This window comes from Bactrocera dorsalis, chromosome 4 (assembly GCF_023373825.1).
Source record: "Bactrocera dorsalis isolate Fly_Bdor chromosome 4, ASM2337382v1, whole genome shotgun sequence".
Lineage (NCBI taxonomy): Eukaryota > Metazoa > Arthropoda > Insecta > Diptera > Tephritidae > Bactrocera > Bactrocera dorsalis.
In genome coordinates this window covers 72067912-72088880 of record NC_064306.1, presented here as the reverse complement: position 1 = coordinate 72088880, position 20969 = coordinate 72067912, and the positions used below count along the sequence as shown (strand labels likewise).

General features: G+C 37.1%; 5 protein-coding genes across 16 annotated transcripts in view; 3 read left to right on the top strand and 2 right to left on the bottom strand.

Annotated features, from left to right (window-relative positions):
- Window positions 1-4032: 4032 nt before the first annotated feature.
- On the top strand, window positions 4033-5348 carry LOC105225545 (enhancer of rudimentary homolog). The gene is made up of 2 exons (XM_011204063.4): window positions 4033-4172; window positions 4237-5348. Exon 2 carries the CDS (start codon window positions 4398-4400, stop codon window positions 4707-4709), a length of 312 nt encoding a protein of 103 aa, XP_011202365.1. The 5' UTR covers window positions 4033-4172; window positions 4237-4397; the 3' UTR covers window positions 4710-5348.
- An 857-nt stretch (window positions 5349-6205) lies between these two features.
- LOC105225544 (protein MAK16 homolog) lies at window positions 6206-8564 on the bottom strand. Its single transcript, XM_011204062.4, has 4 exons — window positions 8418-8564; window positions 8308-8354; window positions 7501-8248; window positions 6206-6553 (listed from the first exon to the last, which is right to left on the bottom strand). The coding sequence occupies exons 1-4, from the start codon at window positions 8430-8432 to the stop codon at window positions 6377-6379; spliced, it is 987 nt and encodes a 328-aa protein (XP_011202364.2). The 5' UTR covers window positions 8433-8564; the 3' UTR covers window positions 6206-6376.
- A 303-nt stretch (window positions 8565-8867) lies between these two features.
- On the top strand, window positions 8868-12192 carry LOC105225550 (uncharacterized). Its single transcript, XM_011204069.4, has 4 exons — window positions 8868-9101; window positions 9269-9619; window positions 9689-10340; window positions 10407-12192. The coding sequence occupies exons 1-4, from the start codon at window positions 8998-9000 to the stop codon at window positions 11682-11684; spliced, it is 2385 nt and encodes a 794-aa protein (XP_011202371.2). The 5' UTR covers window positions 8868-8997; the 3' UTR covers window positions 11685-12192.
- Window positions 12193-12499: 307 nt separating this feature from the next.
- LOC105225551 (uroporphyrinogen-III synthase) lies at window positions 12500-14028 on the top strand. Its single transcript, XM_011204071.4, has one exon. The coding sequence runs from the start codon at window positions 12672-12674 to the stop codon at window positions 13476-13478; it is 807 nt and encodes a 268-aa protein (XP_011202373.2). The 5' UTR covers window positions 12500-12671; the 3' UTR covers window positions 13479-14028.
- Window positions 14029-14768: 740 nt separating this feature from the next.
- The window catches only part of LOC105225552 (moesin/ezrin/radixin homolog 1), a 37886-nt gene continuing 31685 nt past the window's right edge, over window positions 14769-20969 (bottom strand). For 5 of the 12 annotated variants that reach the window (XM_029549907.2, XM_019990001.3, XM_029549909.2 and 2 more), the window contains 7 exons: window positions 20122-20301; window positions 18833-18961; window positions 18410-18436; window positions 17543-18309; window positions 17088-17475; window positions 16805-17017; window positions 14769-16729 (listed from right to left, as the gene is read on the bottom strand). In XM_029549907.2, coding sequence (XP_029405767.1) covers window positions 16565-16729; window positions 16805-17017; window positions 17088-17475; window positions 17543-18309; window positions 18410-18436; window positions 18833-18961; window positions 20122-20301 — 1869 coding nt within the window. In that variant the 3' untranslated portion in view covers window positions 14769-16564. The remainder of the gene's footprint in view (window positions 16730-16804; window positions 17018-17087; window positions 17476-17542; window positions 18310-18409; window positions 18437-18832; window positions 18962-20121; window positions 20302-20969) is intronic. The other 7 variants (XM_011204074.4, XM_011204073.4, XM_029549911.2 and 4 more) reach the window with 2 other exon arrangements.

Genomic DNA, 20969 nt, shown 5'->3' with positions numbered 1-20969 from the left:
TGCCGAGTTGACAGTCCTTGGCCGCATAAAAATCCGGGTCCGTTCCGGTTAAATAGACCCGACTATCGTGGGAACAGAATTCTGCACGGCAAGTGGTACTGATCTACTGGCCATTATGACATCATTCTTGGATAAAATGCTACTAACCTACCCTGTTATTTTTGAGCAAGAGCTTTTAGGCTTGAATATATAAAAACTTTAGTGTCAGCGTTCAAATTTACCCCAACAAGGTGCTTAAGTAGACAATTTATTAGCAGAAGCCTCTGACATATGCAATGTAAAACCTTTTTTTTATCAAATTGCTGCTTTATTTGTTTCGACTTAATTAGAGAGGGACTATACTATATATGTATATACATATATGTACATATACCATAATTTTATTAAACTTTAAGTGGCGTTAATTGTTCGCGTAAACCTCAAATGGCAACCTTGCGGTTGATAGTTTCTGTGTTAATTGAAATGTCAAAGTATAGGTTGGTGGCAACACGTAAAATAGCCCAAGTCGACTTAAGTTAATGTTGATATTTTACATTATTTTTTCGAGACTCGATCTACTGTAAATAAGTGCATACCTAGCATCGGAGGCATCAAAATACACTCAAGTTGGCATAAAGATATGTCAGATTGGCATTTTTAGTAAAATATACACTTTTGTTTAAGTCGATTTAAGCTTCACAAAGAACATATTTCTACAGATGTATCCCTATTTAATTACTCTCGTGTTTTTACTTTTCAAGCCTTTGCGTATGAAATGTAAACAAAACAAATTGCTTAAGCATGACTTAGTTCATAAATCATATGGAAATAAGCTTCCGCAGTCACTGACAAAAGAAGGTAGCAAACAGTACGACAAGGCCAGCAGCTGCTAAACGAATTGGCGAAAAAGCAAAACACGCGTTCAGCGGCTCTTTATATCAGCTTATTAAACGAAATCATACAAGCGAGCGTTTTAAGGTAAAAAAATTCTGCAAAATCGCAGAGTTGATTTTCGTGCGGTGGCAAGTGGTTTAGCTGATTCACACCCACTTTTGCGCTATTGATCGAGCAAGCAACCAGCCACCAGCGATTGACCTTGAAAGCAAGTAGCAATTTTTAATGCAAACACCGGCTCCGGCATTAGCCCACCGCTCAGCGCTCTCGCTTCAATATCGACGGAATGCGGCGGAATCATTCGGTGGGAATGTGGTAAGCGGTCGCAATTTTGATAAACAAATCACGAACTCGAGCTCGAATTTACTATGTATGTACATAAGCCAGTGTCATGTGAATATATACATATGTATGTACATGTGTGTGTATGTTTGCATGTACTCGTATGTGTGAATTTGGTTGTTGCGTTTATGATTTTCGTAAGCCTTTGAGCGCACAACGCACATTGCTTTGGGTTACAGCACTTTGCTGACTGGCTACATGGGAGGTAAATCACCGACGCAAAATGCATTGCTATGCCGGTCGGAACGGTGAGCAGCACGTGTGGTTGACATCTCTGACGTCAAATATGTACTACTACAAAGCAGATGTATGTATGTATGTACATACATACATGTATATCAAAAATATAATACAAATGAACATGTGAATTAAATTTGTTTGTCAGCTGACATTTAACTCGTACTTTATTTCACGCGAGTTCACTACTCATGAATTGAAATATTACTCTAAATCTCAATTAAAATTTGCATGAAAAATATGCTTTAATAATGTTCAAAAATATTGACTTCTCTGGCCGCAAACCAAAGAAATTTTAATGTGCCACCCGCTTTTTACTGATCGCTGCATAAAACTATATTAGAAAAATATATACATACATATGCACTTACATATCTGTGTATGAACTTATGAATATATAATGTGGGACTTACCCGTTGCCGGTGATGTCCAATCCATTAGTGCCATTAAATCCATTCTCCGTTGCAGGTGATGTTGCCTCTGGAGATGTTGGTATTGGACGATAATTGAGGGGGGTTATATCCGGGTCTACCTCATCGAGGAAAACAACATCGTGCACCGGAGTTATGCGATGTTCAGCGTTGGTAAAATTCAGTGGACCATTTAGCAGGCAACGCAAAGTGGGTGCAGTGGAGTCACTGGGCAGCTACAAGAATACAAAAATTAGCCAAAACCCACAACTAACAACTTCAAAAATGCTATATATAAATCAATTCGCTCGGTATGTTGTGATATTCTTAAGTAATGTCATAGACATTTTTACCTTTATTTTCGTATTAGACGTTGAAAACATTGAATCTTGAATTTTCATAGCATGAATCTGATCTCAAACAATCACCAATATAACAAAAAAAAACAAAACACATGTGCATGGGTAAACAAAACCAAGAGCAGCAGTGCATTGATTATTGCAGTCCGATCAGAACGGTGTGGACGACGCCAGCGCTACCGCAAGCGCAACGTCATCAAAATATAAACAAAAATCACTGAAATATATGCATGTATGTATGTGGACATGCGCAAGTGCTAAATGAAGCGATCGCCTCGCTCGTTCTCGCAATTAACAAAAAGAGTCACTTTTTTCCAACTGGAAGGAGGCATGTAAACAAATAGTTTAGCTCGTTATCGATATGTGATCACTTGAGACAACTATAAATAAAAGCTACTAAGGCAACTCCAGAAGGCACCGAGCGCAAAAATAGCATTCGCACACGCGTATTTCATAACCCGAACACTTTGTTGGTCAGGGAGCAGACGCACGCTCAAAAACCAATTGATAATATTTTCACGTGTATCACAACGCTTCCTTCACTTCTTATTAGATTTTCAGCTACATTATCACAGAGCAACCAATCATCAAATGATGGCTTTCAGCGCGTTTCGCAATACACTTTTCACAGATTAATATTACACTTAATCGCGATTACTACTTTATTACACTATTGTAAAATGTGCTATTGTTGAAACTTTGATGTAAATTTTTGCTATTTAAAGTGAACAAACCGACATTTCGCGATCTATTATTTCGTTATGTTTTTCTCGCAATCAGCGCACAATAATCATGACTATGGCGTTTCTCATATGTTTTCCGATACCTTTACGTTTTGCCTCGTATTGGGTTAATTCAAGCGAGATATATGTTTATACACGAAGAATAACATAGCGATGACAAGTTAGTCAAACAAAAGTCAGCTGATGGTATATTGACTATTGCCTGAACGTAATTCACCTCAATAAACCGAGCACAACAAATGATCATTCGTTAGCTTATCTTGTGTTTCATTATCGCTAGATCTTCTACTGTTAGATATTAGTGAGTGAGCGAGATGGATCATTTCGTAAGCAGTGGTGAGAAAATTTGCTCTAAATTTCAATAGATACTCCATTTGTGCTGACCTTACCACAATTTCTTCCGTAAACAATATCAAAGAAAATTATTTGATAGTTTATTGACCTATAATAAGATTTAAACAACACGAAATTGATATATATACATACATATATTTATGAAAAAGGTACGCGTAGATACAAATATGGCTGGGATTTAGAATATCGTCCGACAAATTCGAGGTAAAAATGGGTACTGACGGATGGAGGAGGTTCTGCAAATATTTGTATGTATAACCGCGAAAACCTATAGCTTTTAATATATAAACTAGTTCAATAATTAAAAAATTTAAAGTGCATAATTTTTTCGGACTATAATGAATTTTACTCTTATTCTTTACAATTTTATATATTCCCAAACACTTAAGATTTTGATGTGTAGATTTTAATTGTAAAATTGTTCATTGTTATAAACATTTTTAAAACATGCCTGAGGGAATTTCAAGGAATAGTACCGAGCTTTCCTACCTTGACCAGATAAAAATCTGTCTCCGTTCCAGTTATTTAGACCCGACAATCTTTGTAACCAAAACCACATTGAGTAACCGCGTACTTTTGTTGTAATCGGTATATTTTTGTACAACACTATACATTCACTCGCTACTCGTTATTTCCATGTGGATTCCCTTCTACGTAGTAAGCTAGAAAGAGTTCGCTGGTATGTTGGTTGGCATTTCGTCACGGCATTCGAATGTGAGAAAAGGACAGCTGTATTTCTATGGAAGCCGTCTAAGTTTGACAGCATCAGAAAAATAATTCTTGCTCGCGAATATCATATAGCAGTGAAATAAATATTAAAAAAACAGAATTTGCATCCTAAATAAGAATACAACGTGAGTAAAACCCTTTACTGTTTTTTATTATTGTGCATATAACTCACAACGTTTGAAATTCTAGTGAAAAAACGTGCAGCAACCAGAAATTTTTGAGCAAAAAAATATCGTGCCTGGGTCACAGCGCCGGTTGAGTATTGCCTTCTTGCGGACATTTGGATAAAAGCATATCGCTTCTAGAGCCTTCTTCCTGCTAAACTGACATAACACTGCCGCAGAACCAAGATGTCTCATACAATTCTTCTGGTGCAGCCAGCTTCTCGCCCTGAAACACGCACCTACAGCGACTACGAGAGTGTAAATGAGTGTATGGAGGGTGTATGCAAAATCTACGAAGAACACCTGAAAAGGCGCAATCCCAACACACCTACAATTACATACGATATCAGTCAATTATTTGACTTTGTTGATCAGTTGGCGGATATCAGTTGCCTCGTCTATCAAAAGTCGACAAATACTTATGCACCCTACAATAAGGAGTGGATAAAGGAAAAGATATACGTGCTGCTGCGGCAAGCGGCAGGCAATTCGAATTGATGTGGTAAACGGAATGCGTGAGAGCTGTTAGCAACATATAATTGCAATACGAATGGAAAGTAATAGTTTTTATAATAAAACCTATTGCAATTACGCGTAAATTAATACGTTTTGTAATTAATTTTTATTTGAACTATTGTAAACTCGTAAAATACGTTTGTCCAAAGCTTCTCCAATCAATCGAGGCTTTAAAGTCATTGCAACAGATAACGCTACTCGAAAAGCACTGTAGAAAAAAACCAGTCATTTAATTTCATCTTCAAAACTTACAGTAAAAACAATTGACAAGAACACTTTTTGTATTTTTGCTACAACATTGAATTAAATATTTATGTAATCATTTATAAAGAAATAATTTTTACTTTTCTCAATATCCTGCAGCTTACTGCAACAACGGATTAGCTGTTTCAGAAACTGATCGTACTGAACTTTGAAGTATTTGAAACTCTAATTTTGGCCACTAACACTTTAATTAAACTTAGTGATAAGAAGGTAGTAATAAGAATTTCTTGAAGTTTGTGTTGGAAGTGGATGCAAGTTCCGCATAGATAATAAACTGCCAATGCAAATGCAGTTACTTTTGTAAATGGAAGCGAATGGACGTGTACACTTTAAACAATAAATGTTAGAAAATCAAAAGACTATTATTTATTTCATAAGGCGCTGATCGGTTATATAGTCTAACTGTAAGTATTTATGGAGGACGTGCACATTCAACGTATTTACGTGTATTGTTTGGGAAATGCTAGCGTAAAGCTTGGCTTTGAGTAATTAGCGGCAACAAGATTTTTTAATTGAAAAATAAACTCGGTTGCAATGTGTCACGTTTGTATAAAGAGATATTTAAAAGAAATTCTCATAATTAAGTGCTTTCTTAAGTTTTTTGTTGACAAATCTTGAGAGCTTTTCCCTCTGCAGCTTTTACAATGTGAGCGATACCTATGGACTTTTGGATCAAAGAATATTGTTTCTGAAATTAGTTGTAAAAATTTGAAAACTATTCAAAAACTAGTATAATTTTTTTCGGTAGCATTGTTAGCCGTTTTAAATGTTTATAATTTAACTGCCCGCCAAAAAGTTTTTTGGTTTGACATTGAAACAAAATTCGTGATAAAAAGCATTATAATTTGAATATTATTTCACTTTCAATATAAAGTATATCGGCCGCGTTTAATCCTTTTTTTTTTGGAGACACCACTTTGAACACGTATTAACACACAATATCTATAGCTATCCTCCCGATAAAAAAGTAAACTGCAAATGTGTACATATGTATGTAATGAGACGATCACAATGTTGAGGTCAGCATCAATCGGTGTTTTGTTTGGTTTTGCTTTTTTCTCATGACTTACACTGTTTTGTGATTAAGAATGAATATCGTTCTGAATAATTAACAAATACGTATTCACAATTAAGGCAGTTCAAATAAGAACTGGTTTTTGACCGGTACAATGCACTAACACAGATTGTTAATACGAGACCAATACATATGAAAATTCAATTTTGCACTTAATTGCCATATTTTTATTTCATACATAACTACACCACTAAATTGAATTAAAAAATGCATTACTACAGTTAATGCAACCACTTCCCGTGCACAGCGAAAATTTACCGGAGCAACCAACAAAGGGATTCGGAGGTTGACGTAGCGTCGTACATATACCTTAGTTATGTAGCCTTTGCCTCTCTGCAGCAGTTTCACTCTCCATTTCATATTCGATTTCCACTTTGGGTTTCTTGCTTCGTCGTGTCGCTGCTTTACTGCTGGTCGCCGTGTCAGAGGGCGCTTTTTTAGTTGTTTTCGCTGGAGCACGTACAAAGGCACCGGGCGCTGGTGTATCCTGTATTGCATGCAAAAAAGTGAATTAGTTTTGTATTTAAACGGTAATTCAAAATTAATTATAATGTTATGATCAACACAAGCACTAAACTAATTATTTTTGTCGTGGTTCAACATTTTTATTATATACATAATCGTATGATTCGTGAATATTTTAATAATTATTTTTAATTAAGCTAGAACTTTCAACTTTGATCGGCGACAAGGTCGTACGCTCAACATTTTATTGCTTTTTACACTACTATACTATTTACTACTGTCGGCGCACATTAAGTACACACTACTACTTAATTATTACACAAAGCGTTTATTTTAAACTTATAAATGATCACGCTATAACTAAGTTTCAACCGTTTCTAACTATTTATTGATATCTGAGTGTCTGAGTTGCACATGCGCGACATAAACTAAGATCACAAATATTATGCTTGGCATTATAATTATGGTGTTAGAAATTTTTTGAAAATCCAACTGTTTTTATTCAGCCACTCACGCAATAACTGTTGCGGTTTTCCAACAACACTTATTATTACTGCGCAACGAACTAATCAGAATGAAAGCGCTTGGCATACTAAAGCGTTTATTTTTTCTGAATGTTTATAAATGTAATGACAACAGCACGATGCGCGGAAATAAGGTACGAAATGTTTTATCATATATCAAAATGCAATACGATCTAAGCGACCACTTCAGATTAACGCTAGCAATATTGGTGATGAGGAGGGTAGAGAAAGTGGTTTGTGTTAAGATATAATTACAAAGTCAAATAAAAAATTAATTTTATTTAATTTTTAAAGAGCTTATAAACTGAAATGCTGATGCGCATGGCAACCGCAAAAATGAGTCGATTACATATTTAAAGTGTCAATAAAACAATCTAATTGTGCATAGACGCTATATTATCAGCGTTGCGGCATGAATTAGAACATATGTAGGTATATCACTAACCTCAATATCGTCAGCATCTCCATCACTATCTGAATCCGTAAAATCGCTATCCACTTCAATTTCTTCTCGTTCTCCCGAATCACTATCCGCATCCTCATCATCATCGTCTTCCTCATCGGAATCAGCTTCCACGAATTCTTCATCCAATAACTCACGGCGTACATCCTCGTCAACTTCCATTTCCTTTTCGATTTCTTGCTCTTCTTCGTCGCTCGCCTCTTCATCTTCCACTTCTTCCGCTTCCAACGCTTTATTGAATGCAGTTTGCGGGAAATTGTATATATCCTGGTAGGTACCGCTTTTCAAACGTTCCAACAACTCTTTTTCAATATGGTTATCAATCTTCGCAGCTATCAAAGCCTTTTTCTCTCGGCGGGCCTCCCTTCTCTCGATTTTACGCGATAGTGGCACTATCAGTTTCTGTCTTCGTAGCTTAAGTTTACGCATACGTATGAGATACTGTGTAATTTTCAAAAACCGTTGTTTGTTTTTCGCAATCATATATTTTGGCCAAAACACAAGATTTTCATTGATCTGTTCCAGTGCCTTTTCGAAGTTGCGTGATAGTTTAACTCGCTCCCATAATTTGTTTGGCATATGCGCTCTTTCCGCAGTCTTTATGTATAAATAAATTATACCTTTTTCTTCGCGAACTGTGGCATACTGCGAGTTGGCCAGAGGGCATGTTCGGCGAGTACACAGACCGGTTAAATTGTATTCATGTCGGCAGAAGGTGCGCGTATCGGTTCTATTATAAAAATATGAGACATTAAGAACTCTTCGTAATTTTACTTATATAGAACTCACTTGACTTTATGTGAACAAAATGATTTGTTTATAATGCTCCACACCACCTGTAAATAGGGAGAAATAATGTTACTTAATGTCAACTATTTAATTACAATAGTATATCTTACATCGTCGTGCTGCATTGTGTTTTAGTTTTTAATACAAAATATTGAAATAAATTAATTTAAATAGCAATGCACCAACGTAAAAACACGTGTGAAACAAATTCAACAAACCATTCAAAACATGCGAATTGTCAACTCCTTGACAGCTGTTTTGGTTAATTAAAATGATGCCACCCCTCATTAATTAAATTTGGTCTTAATTTTTATTAACATTCAAATGCAGATTCAGCTACTTAGAATAAAGATTCGAACAAGATTATTCTCGGATTTATGGTTGTTAGTTTTGAGATATCCATAGCATAATTCGCCAGAGCTTTAAATCTTAGATTCGACAGAGAACATAAATTGATATACGTTCTCTGTCTCTGGTTCGATATTCGTCAGTGCTGCCAAATCTCTTCTGGATCAATGTGTTTTGGCGGTCTTTCCCAATATTCACCACATGTATGAGGGAATTTATTATGGCAAATGTAAAAATAAAGGTGACAAACATTGTGGAACGCGCCGCGAATCACAGCGCGCATTTTGTTAAAAGTTTAATGTAAATATTTGCAAACAAGTAAAAAGTTTATTAATTGACAAAATGTACAATCAACTGCTGCTGTCGCTGGCGGTGAGCACGGTTCCAATACTGGCGTTTGCATTTGTGGGACTTTTATTGCTGCACAAGTTATACGTGAAAATTCGGTAATATCGCTTTCAATTGGAGCACACCAAATTTCTAACCTCCTTTAACCGGTTTAATTTTGCTATAGTCAAAATGTATTTTGTCTTTGCCAGCATTTGTTAATTAATTCTATAGCATTGTAAAAAGTTTTCGCATATTAAATGTAATTATTAAAAATTATTTATAGCTCCAATTTCGATGTGAGCGTAAATTGCTGGTTTTGCAATCAATATACCCGCGTACCCTATTTAGAATCGAACAGCTGGACGTGTCCTCACTGTGAACAATATAATGGATTCACCAAAGATGGGGACTACAACCGTGACATATTTTCACAAATGGATTGCAGTAATTCCTCTTCAGGTATAGCGAGACTTAATCAATCATCTGAACATGACTCTTCAAACTCAGCGCTGTGCGCTCCCAAAAATGGATTTTGTAATGAGTGCAATGAAGCGCAACGTTTAAAAGTGGAGAAGTTGGCACAATTTGAGCCCAAGAGGGAATCACGTTTCGATGAAGAACTCAAAGCTTTCAAGTGAGGCAATTCTACTATATTTAAGAATACAGATACACATAATTGCTTTAATTCCATTATTTCTTATAGAGTAAAATTGGAGCAGCAATATCGCTTGTGTGGCACATGTGAACGTCATTTAGGAAAAGTACTTCATGAAAAGAAAAAAATGGTTCTGGGATCCAAATTTCTGGATTTCATTATAAAAGGTGCTGAAACACTGAAACAACCACATTTCAGCCAAGTCCGCCATGTGCAGTGTCAACACTGGAAACGCCGTCTTGCGCTTCATATAACTCTATTGACAATAATAAATTTGTTTTGTTTATTCTGCATGTTGCCGACATTAACGCGCGAGCATCTCACGTCAGTTTTAGGAGAACGAGTCGGAGAGCAGCTGTTTTTGGCTATTTCACATGTGTTGGCACTATGTCGGGTGTTAATCGCATACCTGACTCAAATTGGCGCGCATCCATTGTTGGAGAAATGTAAACTATTTTCGCGCACAATTTTCATGATGCTTATGTATTCGCTTGGGTTAAAGATGCCGCAAATCACGCGCATTAGTTTTTCTTCGCTTTACGTGCTTGCATATCCGTTTGTGCTGCTAGGAATATCTTTCGGCTATAAAATGATTGATGGTTTTAAACTGACACGTTTCACATTTTTGTTGACCTTATGGAGCGCATTTGCAGGCGGATTAATAGATGAGCAATTATACTTTTCGCCAAATATTCTAATGGTATTTATATATACTATTTATGTATACTATTTTTTTGTTAAAAAATTTACTATTCCTTCCTTTTAGCTCATTGCGTCAACGCTAACCCTTGTCCTCTCATTGACAAATGAAGTTGAAGTCTCTCCGAAACTTCATGATAATAGTACCACCAGCTTTCATAAGATCTATTCCGAGGACTACTTAAGTGATGACGACACAATTAGCATGTTAAGCCAACAGTTCAATTGCAGCAGCGCAAGTACCGTTCGTTCACCTTCAATACGAGGACGACCATCGCCGCAGCAGAAAGCTCAGCTATATAAAACGCCGGTTACTTCATCAACTCTTTCTTTACACAACGCAACAAATACAAAAGTTTCTCCCAACTCTACCAACAGATCTTCGTACTTCGATTTGCAACCCAGTGCACACTCAGTTCGGTCTCATTATGCAGCGTCGACCATTGGAGATTTCCACTCGGCGCTCTCATCTGCCACATTGACCGCACGCGCTCCATTTTTTGGTTCAAATCTGGACATAAATAACGTGGAACGTGCGCGGTCACCGATGTTTGGTCAGAGTGGTAATAACTTAAGAAATGGCTTAAACGCTTCAGTATTAAATGCATCATTCAGTGGAGAATCGAATGCGCATTTAACAATGCAAAAAAACGGTTTCTACGGTCAGCAGCGCATCGGGGGACCAATAAGTCAACGCAACTTCTCTGGAAATTCTGGTGGATTACACTCGCCATTTTCATTGTCCAGTAATACGGTGTATCAGCGCCCTGCCTCGACAAATTTAATCACGCCATCTCGGTTCAGCACCACTTGTATTGCACAAACGCCTGCCACGTCATGGTTATCAACCGGAAGTTTGAACCAACTTAACAAAAACTTTCCAGAACCACGGCAAACAATGACCACAATTGGAGAAAATTTATCGCGCGCTTCATCGCAATCATCGGGGTTCGAGTCTCAAAACGACCGATTAAATATGTCACGTGAGAACTCATTCAGCAACGAAAGTAACGATAATGCGACGCATCCTACAGCCTCAGAAGCCACACGGAGCTTTCAGCCAATTGACGCTGGCAGTCGTTCGGCTTTCTCCCCACGCCCCTCGCTGTTGACTAACCCGCAGTTGGTGACTCCATTAACAGTAAATTGTGGTTTGACCTCACCTGCCGCCAGTCAAGCGCCATCTATGGGCGACCTTTGGGCTGCACCCGCTCAAAGAAAAGGTCTCGGAGGACTCGACATATTTAACTTACGTAAAATTAATGATGAACTGCCACTGCCCACTCATAAATATAAACGCGGTGATCTGCTCAAAAAATGGAAGGAAAGCCAATTAATTTCTTAATTTCAAGTTCTGCCATGATTCATACACATAATTGTTTTTATCACCTCACATTAAACAATATTCATTTAAATTATATTAACTAAGAAATTTTTAGTTTAGTTAAATTTATATTTATAATAAGTTAACGCGGACTCAGGAGAGGAGTATAATTTATTGTTTAGTTAACAAGATAATTGTAACTTTTACTATAGCATATAGCACAATTCTTTCATAGCTTGTACATATATTTTTTTATTATTTATACAAAAACGTTAAAAGCCAGCAGATTGAAAACAAAGTTGTGTTCAAAAACGTTGAATTGCTAACATAATACTGACTACATTAATGGTTACATTAGTGGTTTTGGATTGTAATTTTATTTTTGAAGTTCTAGTTATAATCGTAAACTAAGCACTGCCATGTAAACACATTGTATATTGTTTCTACAAGTTGACATGTTCAAAGAATGTCTTAAGGAATAAAGGCTACTTTCAAGTTTTCATATAAATGCGGTTTTAATTTGAAAATGCGGAACAAGCAATTTTGTGTTGTGTTGGGTGATTGAGAATATGCATAGATACATATGTATGTATGTACATATAAATTAGTGCTAAGAACTCGTCAAGGTCATATTACTGATGCTATTTTGCATTTCTTAAAATTTTATCAAACAGAATTACATAAAATAAACGATTTTTCTCATTCAACAACCCGTACATTACAAACAAACTACAATAATAAATGAATTTAGATTCAACTTTCTTTTGGCACAAAATCGTTTGTGTACGGATCGATGCAACCCTGTTGTTGTTTGGGTTAAAATATTATTATCACCGCATTCGTAATTCGCCCACCACCCACCCACTGCTCACAAGCGCATGCAGAGAGAACGCGGCAAACGCTCCCAGCCACCTGCTGATATCAAAAGTTTCAAAACATTGCCACTCTCTACCGCAATAACCATTTGATAGTCAGTCAGTCAAGTTTCGTTGACATTGAATTAAAGAAATGAGTGGAAGGCGCACAGTGATTATCTTCAAATCCGAATCGGAGAGCAGTGACCGGTACGCGGAGGAATTGCATGCCAATGGGTTCAATCCTATATTTGTGCCAACACTAAGTTTCGGTTTCAAGAATTTGGAACAGTTGCGAGGCAAATTGCAAGCGCCAGATAATTTCGCTGGCATCATTTTCACTAGTCCACGCTGCGTCGAAGCCGTTTGTGAGGCATTGCAGTCTTCCGAGCTGCATGGCGGTTGGAAACTGTTGCATAATTATGCAGTTGGCGAGGTCACACACAACTTGGCACTGTCGTCACTGCAACAACTATTCACACATGGCAAGCAAACAGGCAATGCACGCAATTTGGGGGATTTCATAGTGGATACGTTCGACGGTTCGCGCAATTTGCCACTCCTGCTACCTTGTGGCAACCTACGCACTGACTTGCTGCTTTCGAAATTAGTGGAAAACGGTTTTCAGGTGGACGCTTGTGAAGTGTACGAAACTGTTTGTCATCCGGCGCTGGCCGAGAATATGGAACGAGCGTTAAAGGCCGACAACATCGAATACTTTGCCTTCTTTTCGCCTTCGGGCGTTAACTGCGTGCATGAATACTGTAAGGCACACAATGTGGATATGGACAAATGGAAGTTGGTGGCGATAGGGCCGAGCACACGCTTGGCTATGGAGGAGCGTGGCCTGCATGTGTTTCAAACAGCCGAGCGACCTTCGGTGGAATACCTCATTAAGGTTTTATTGAATCCCAGCGTAGGACGACCCAAGCCGACTGGTGAGATAAAAGTGGAAGACTAATCGAGGATTCTTCAGTGGCGAGACTGATTGTCAGCTGTTAGTTTGAAGTTTTTTCATTTATCTATTACCTGTTTAACGACGTACAAAGGGTGGCCTTATCGAATAATTATAATGTTTGTGATCTGGTATATATATTTACATACATACGTATGTATGCATATTCATTCGTTTAATTCAAATGGAAACAAAGGAGTGTTACTGGGTAAAATGCGTTCAATATAATTGTAGATACTGTGCCTGCATATGTACATACATATGTATGTATGTATGCGAATTTTCAGGAAATCATTCAAATTGATCGGCATATTTTTCATTTTCCTTCTATTACTAAGCGCATGTAAATCACCTTTTGCGATGTAAATAAGCTTCTGTATATTTGTAAGTGTGGGTGCGTGCAACGTGTTCTTAAATAAACTTGCACTTTCGACAATATACTTTGTACATACATACGGACGTACATATATACTTGCATATGCATGCACATCGTCGGCACTTATTTTAGAGAGAAGTGATTCAATAAAAGTATACATTTTTTATTTGCTATATTCAATTTTTGTGTTTTTATTTCTTTTAGCCTAATACTATATAAATATTCCATGAAAAATAAAAATCATTAGACCGCCATTACATGTACTTACATACATATGTGCAAACATGCACATGTAATCCGAAATAGATGATTATTTTTAGCGTATCCAAACAGTTGTCTCTTATAAATTATTGTTCAAACGTGTCACTGATAATTAAACTAATTTAATTAGATTTAACGTTTGTGTGAAAGTAACGGAGCACGTAGGCGGTGCATTTTCGTAAACAAATTCAGAATTTTAAAATCTGAAAAAAAATAAACTAGGTAATATACATACATTAAGGCTTCAAAACCTAGTGAATTAGTAAATGTCGGGTATATCGCAGCTGAAAATTAAAAGATTTACATTTTTTCAAATAGAGAATATTTAAGATACACATAAGAAAATAAGGTAGATGCCACGATAGATTAAACAATTTGGCGGTGCAAGACATTATTCACATAGGTTAAGGGTATGGGGCTGTGTACTGAAGAACTGCTGAAGTTGCACCTGTATATTATTAATGCTTCAGGATCGGAAGCGAATATTACCATAATGAATTATTTAAAATTACGAGCTTCAACTTCCATATAAAAGGATTTATAGCTTGTTTTGGTTTTCTTCCATTTTTACTAGTGACAGTTGCTACCAAAAATTAAAATAACAAAAATATTGAGTGTTTTCAATTGAATAAATCGCTAGAAAGTTAAACAACAGAGTATAGGATTTCCATATCAAAATCATTATTGTTTTATTTATAAATCATCCTTTTGATTTTTTATTGTTCCATTAAAACCAGTTTATTTTTTAATTTACATTTAAGAATATTAATTTTATCGCATTTTCATATTTATATGTATACAAAACATCAATTTCACTCTCCGCGAAGGACCACATGACTTGTTTATAAGATTCAAAATTTCATTTTGCTGATCTGTTAAATCAATCAATATTTTTTAGTATTTCAGCAATGTTTTCATTACTTTTATTTTTTTTATTTATTGGCCTACCAAGTGGTTGAGAATGCAGTATATTCTTCTCGTCTTCTCCATTCTTGTAATACTTTAACTTCAAAAAATCTTAGCTATAACCTAGTGGAATTAAACATGCTTTTAATTAAAAAACACGAGAACATATAGTCGGGTAGGAGCAAGTGGTAACGATAGGACTGTTTTAACAAGTCGCATTATGAGTCGGTCTGTGCTATGTCATTGCCCGTCAAGCCAACTCCAGTAGCGAAAATCCTTAGCATAATGCTTGATATTTCCAGAAATAATAAATGTTGTCCCGGTTTTCAACTGCACCAACAACATTTTTAATGTATTCTAAGAATTGATTCGATTGGTGGTGGTACTTATTTCTCTTAAAAAAATGCAAAAGTAATGTTGCTAACTGCAGCAGACGCCCATGTCCCTTTACTCAAAACTTTAAGTTATTTCGTCTTTACGTTTCTTCCATCTTCTTCTAATAATACAATGGTTTATTTTTATTTTATTATATTATGTATAATATAATTATTTTGCCAAGTAATAATAACAATTTTTTATGTAAATGGATTCCCGTTGCGTTGCTCTTTTCTCTTGCTTGAATGATTAGACTTCCATTTATATTTATCCTTTCAAATTAATAGTACTGTTATTTAATAATAATGTGTAATAATTATATATATAGAACAACTATGCCTTAAATTATCTTTTATTATATCATTTAAAAGTTTTTCTCAAAAAAACAAAAAAAATACAATTTATATATATATCGATGTGTATATATAAAGTTGGTACTCAATAATAAAATAATTAAGACGGAACGATTCAAGAAATGCCTGGATTTAGGTTTTTCAGTTTGGCGATTGTAAGTGACTAAAAGTGAGAAAAAACAATTGACATTTTAGTATCGCTCGGGAAAAATATTTTCAGTATGATTTCAAAATTACTCGCAAACTTTCAGTTTTAGTTTAAATACTTAAAAGATTTTGAATAAATGCCAAAAGCACAGGAATATTTCGCAAATTAGATTAAAAAAAATGAATAAAAGGCAAAAACAAAGATGTAAACGATTTTACAACGAAATCGTTAACTTTTAGGAGGAACAGCAATCTTTCTCTTTCTTAAGTTTGTCATTTGTCATTAGATTTACTTTATATTCAAAAAGAAAAGAAAATGCATTTGATTGTTTCTACGAATTTGATTTGTAAGCGTTTATGATTTTTTCTTTTGTTTTTCTTTAGGGTTTTATCTACTTTGCGACATCGAAGACTTTATCTTATCAAAAGTGTATCAAATTTCAATTCTTAATTCGTAAATAGTAATTCTTGCATTTAAATAACGATCGACTTGAAGGTCGCCGATCGAGCGGAGGTGTGTTTTTTGTTAGTTGGTTGATTGCTTGCTGGTAATTGTTGTTGTTTTATTGTTGAAATAGCCGCTTCTGTTGATCTTGCTGTTCTATACAAAGGACTGGCGTCATAGTGATACCAGTCATCCTCGGCCAGTGCGCACCAAGCTGCCATTCTCCAATTTACATATTTTCAAATTGATCCACACGACGCTTTGTGTTGCCCTTACGGATTTCGCGCAATGTCTTGTACTTGTCGCGACCTTGACGCACGTTCTCCCGATGGATCTTATCGTTTTGCGTTTCTTTCGTTTCGTCGCGTGATTGTGCCAAGTCTTGTTTAAGAGCCTTAAAATGTTCGATTAAAATTTATTAGTGATAACATTCTAACATTTCGCAGTTACATTTAAGCCGTAAACTCACCTTCAACTGATCATGTAGGCGCTCATTGCGCTCGGCCAGTGTGCGTCTGTCCTCGATGGGATCCTTGATATGTTCATCTGTATCCAGATCGCGTGAAACATCACCGCCACCGTCACCATTCGTCAGCTCCTCCTCATTCTCGTTTTCATCTTCGGCTACATGATGATGTTGAGGTGTGGTTGACGCGGCCAAAAGCGCTGCAGCAGCTTCCGCCTGTGAACGTAAAATATTAGTTAGTTTTGTGTACGAATGCAATAGGTAAATTTGTTCCGAGTCTGCTTACCTGCTTGCGTCTAGCTTCCTCCACTTCGTCTTGCAGACGTTTAGTCTCTTCGTCCTTGGCGTTCACCTCGTCCTGAATGCGTTGTACTTCCATTTGTTTGGTCATGATCTCCTCCTCTAGCTTGGCTTTCTCAGCTGCCTCCATATTCTTTGCCTCCTCAAGACGTTGCAACATAGCTTGCAGCTCTTTCTGGCGCAGCTCCAGCTCGTCCTTGGCTGCCTGTAGTTGACGCAATTGCTCCTCGAGACGGCGAATCATCTCCTGCGCTTCCAGCAGGTCCTTTTGGGAGCGCTCCATTTCTTCTTGCATCTGCTTCAAGCGATCCTCATACTCTTGCTGCTTCTTCTCAGCACGTTCGCGTGCCGCTAGTGCCAACTGCAGTTTCTCACTGAAATCATATAGCACCCAATCAGTAACTGAACAAAAATCATTCTCAAGACTCTATACAAACTTACCGTTCTTGCTGCTTGGCATTCTTCTCCTCGCGTGCTTGCGCCTTCATCTGCTGCACATCAATTGTGTCGGGCTTGCGACGTCTCATGTACAGTTCATGGTTGCCCATGCACAAGGCCAGGATTCGTTTGTTGATGCGTACACGCGGCGCAAAGAAGACAAAATCGGGCGCTTTCTTATCGATTGGCTTGATGATAAACTTCTTATCCGAAAATGAAATGTTACGGATTTCCGACCAAGGAAAACCGATTTTCGGCGTCAGCTTGTCGTCCTGCTCATAGATGTTTAGACCGAGCGCGTCCACGCCCAACCACAGGTCGGTGCCCTTTTTATTGCGGATTTCGAAGTAGTTCACGCCATACATCTCAAGATCCTGTGCGATCTTCAAGTACTCCATCATGGCATCCTCACGCAACATGCCGCGATGCTCCTTCCACCAATTCATAATCGACTGCTCCCATTCGTCCTTGGACATTTTGTGTTGGTCGATGACACGTTGCGGCAACAGGCGATCGTTAGCCAAAAAGCCGGCTGTGTGCATGCTCTTGTTGTAGTCGCCGTGGCGCGCTTGAACGGCATACGAAGCAAGCAACACGGACGTTTCTGGGGGACAGTAGATTTCGTCGGATAGTATGGCATTCTTCACTTGTAAATAGAACAAGCGCAGCGTAATGTCCTGAATGAGCTCCTCGGCGACGTCTTCCGGGTAGAATTTGGCGCGGAATCTGAACTGCAGAGGATTCTCCTTCTTCACGTCTTGGTTCAAAACCTGTACAGAGAAGGTAACAATGCAAATATCAGTTAGAGCACATTCAATGGACAGAGCAAAACGAAATGAGTAGAGTTAAACAAATTCGTAAAACATTTACCCAAGTGGAGAATGGCATTGATCCAGTCTATTGACCAACGATGCGATTTATGGGTGCATTAGTAAGAATGAGAAAAAGGTGGCAAATCAATAAATGTTTCATATTATAAATGTACACCTCCGATTTGATAAAATAGAGCGTGAAAGGAACCACAAAACAAAAACAATAAAAATTGGATACATCGAAACTAAGGCACTACGCTATACTGGAGACTATGATAAGATTTTAAAAATAATACAACTCATTTCACAAGATTTACAAAGGAAACAACACGTTGAGGGTCACATATTAAATTACTTTCATTTAGCTCGATCTCTACATCCCAACTCAATGCTATAGCGGGTTTCAAAAGCTAGACATTTGTATTGGTATAGGCTTGCTCTAAAGTTGAAGTGACGCGGTGGTTCAATACGACAGGCTCACCATATCATCGGCATCGTCGTCTTCATCGCTAACATCGTTGCTGTTCTGATGGCCATCGGCTGTTTTCTTATCCACATATTTCTTGACGCGTTTCAAGTACTTTATGGTTTTTATGGCTGGCGACTCTGGCTGTGTGGCAGCCATTTGTGTGCATATAGAAATGTTAATTATTCTGAGAAATTTGGCAATTTTCATATAGACATTTAGTAAGAAATGATAAAACGACAAATGTGTTTAATAACTCTAGCTCGTGTCCTCGAGTATTTAGCCAACTTTATGCATGTATGTATTTACAGAGCCGATTCACGGTCACGAATGTACGCATGTTGTGTTCGGGGACGATTGGATTCAGTCAAGCGAAGTAATCACCGCGAATTTTCGTTATTTTTATAATAGTAATTTTGTAAAAGACAGATATGTATTCTCCAAATCCAAATTAATAGCCAATCAATTCCGAATTTGTGACAAGTTCGTTTTCTTCGATAGCACGGTGGAGTATATCAAAGAATTTTATTCATCCGATTAGCCGATTTGCAATTTCGTAATTAGTGTTCTACGAGTTCGAATGGAACTAATATTTTGGTTGATTATTGAAGAACCCTTAAAGCTTTCAAGGCCGATAGTTTACAACCTCAACGGACCTTTTTCATCTATGTAGATGGATCTGAATCTGATTTAGATCCAGACAAGAATTATTAACCTCAAAAGTACTCTTAAAAATATCTGTATTGTGATCCCTAACCCCAAAAAACAATTTTATTTTTTAACTTTACTATGATTTATTTATCTTAAGATGCATTATTGTGGGGTTTTGTGAAAAACCTTGCTGAAACATAATTTGTGGCCTCTCAAGAGCTATGTAATAAAAGCTAAGGCGAATTGTTGATTAGAAAAAATCTAAAAGCTAGACATCTGGAAATTTTGTGTGATTATATTATTGATATTTTTTGTAATTGCTTTTTTATACTCTACTACTACTACTACAAGTCGTCAAAAATATGAGAGCTTGTATTTTATTTTTCTATCGTTGCACAATTTCCGAATTTTTATTCTTTTGGAAAACTTTATACTCGAGAAAACAGGTAATATTCATTAGAAAACTTCCTGAAGAGTGAGTTCATCGTCATCACATTCCCTATTTTCTCTATTATTTTACACACTGATAGGAAATGCAACATTAAATTCTATGAACGACGTCAAGTAGTTCAGCATTAAAAAAAAGGAAATAAAATAAACTGAAGCTTAAAAGAAGATGAATTGTCCGCAGTCATTTTCTTCCATTACCTTACCTTTTTGTAAAGTTTGATCCATGTGGAATCACCCTTTGAATCGGTGTACTGCAGGCCGAAGAACCAGACCTCGCGCAGGCCGATCGTTTTGACGACCTGATCGAAGAGCTGCTTGCCGGTGGTCGTGTGTTGTATGGCAAACTCCAGCTCGGCGTCCATGGTGGTGACGCGTACATTTAGCTGCAAAATCAAAACACGAGAAATTCGTTAGAAAATATTAAAAACATAAAGCTCAAATTAACATATTTAATGTAAATCACTTTAATTACATAAGGAAGTACTGTAAAAAAATAGAAAATCAACAAAAATGTCCGGCAATCACTGGCAGTTAGGTGGAAAGGAATTCGCAAACACTCTAAAACGCTTAAATAGCATGTCACAGGGGTGGGCGTGTAGGGCGGTTGGTTGGCGACAAATTGCTATTGTTACTGCGATTATGCAACAATATAGTTAATTTGTATGTAGTACTCGACAGTCGATCGATTACGGTTACTTTTGAATTTATTTGTTGCATTTTTCTTCGTTTGTCGCCGACTATTGATTTTCGTTGCTGAAAAATGTATTTGCTTCGTGCATTTATGTGACACTTGCGAAGAGCTCGTCAAGTCGAAGTCAATGAGGAGCGACAAGCAATTCGACAGTAGCGATAACGATAAATATGAAAACATTTAAACTTTGCATTTGAGAGTTGGGTGAGCGTGAAACGGGCGCCATTCGGACATATTACTACTACCTGTAAGTAACGGAAAGTCGCGGGCGACGGGTGAGTTTCACGCTTACATGCACGTGATGTCACATTCAAACAACAGCTGTTGTCTACACCCGCACGCATTTGTACATTCGTACCC

Bases quoted from the DNA above. Each gene is read 5' to 3' on its own strand.
- LOC105225545 (XM_011204063.4), top strand. From the start codon at position 4,398: ATGTCTCATACAATTCTTCTGGTGCAGCCAGCTTCTCGCCCTGAAACA.
- LOC105225551 (XM_011204071.4), top strand. From the start codon at position 12,672: ATGAGTGGAAGGCGCACAGTGATTATCTTCAAATCCGAATCGGAGAGC.
- LOC105225544 (XM_011204062.4), bottom strand. The intron at 8,249-8,307 runs GTGAGTTCTATA...TTTTTATAATAG, and splicing joins TTTTGTTCACATAAAGTCAA to AACCGATACGCGCACCTTCT. The intron at 6,554-7,500 runs GTTAGTGATATA...CATGCAATACAG, and splicing joins GAGATGCTGACGATATTGAG to GATACACCAGCGCCCGGTGC.
- LOC105225550 (XM_011204069.4), top strand. From the start codon at position 8,998: ATGTACAATCAACTGCTGCTGTCGCTGGCGGTGAGCACGGTTCCAATA. The intron at 9,102-9,268 runs GTAATATCGCTT...AATTATTTATAG, and splicing joins AAGTTATACGTGAAAATTCG to CTCCAATTTCGATGTGAGCG. The intron at 10,341-10,406 runs GTATTTATATAT...CCTTCCTTTTAG, and splicing joins TTTCGCCAAATATTCTAATG to CTCATTGCGTCAACGCTAAC.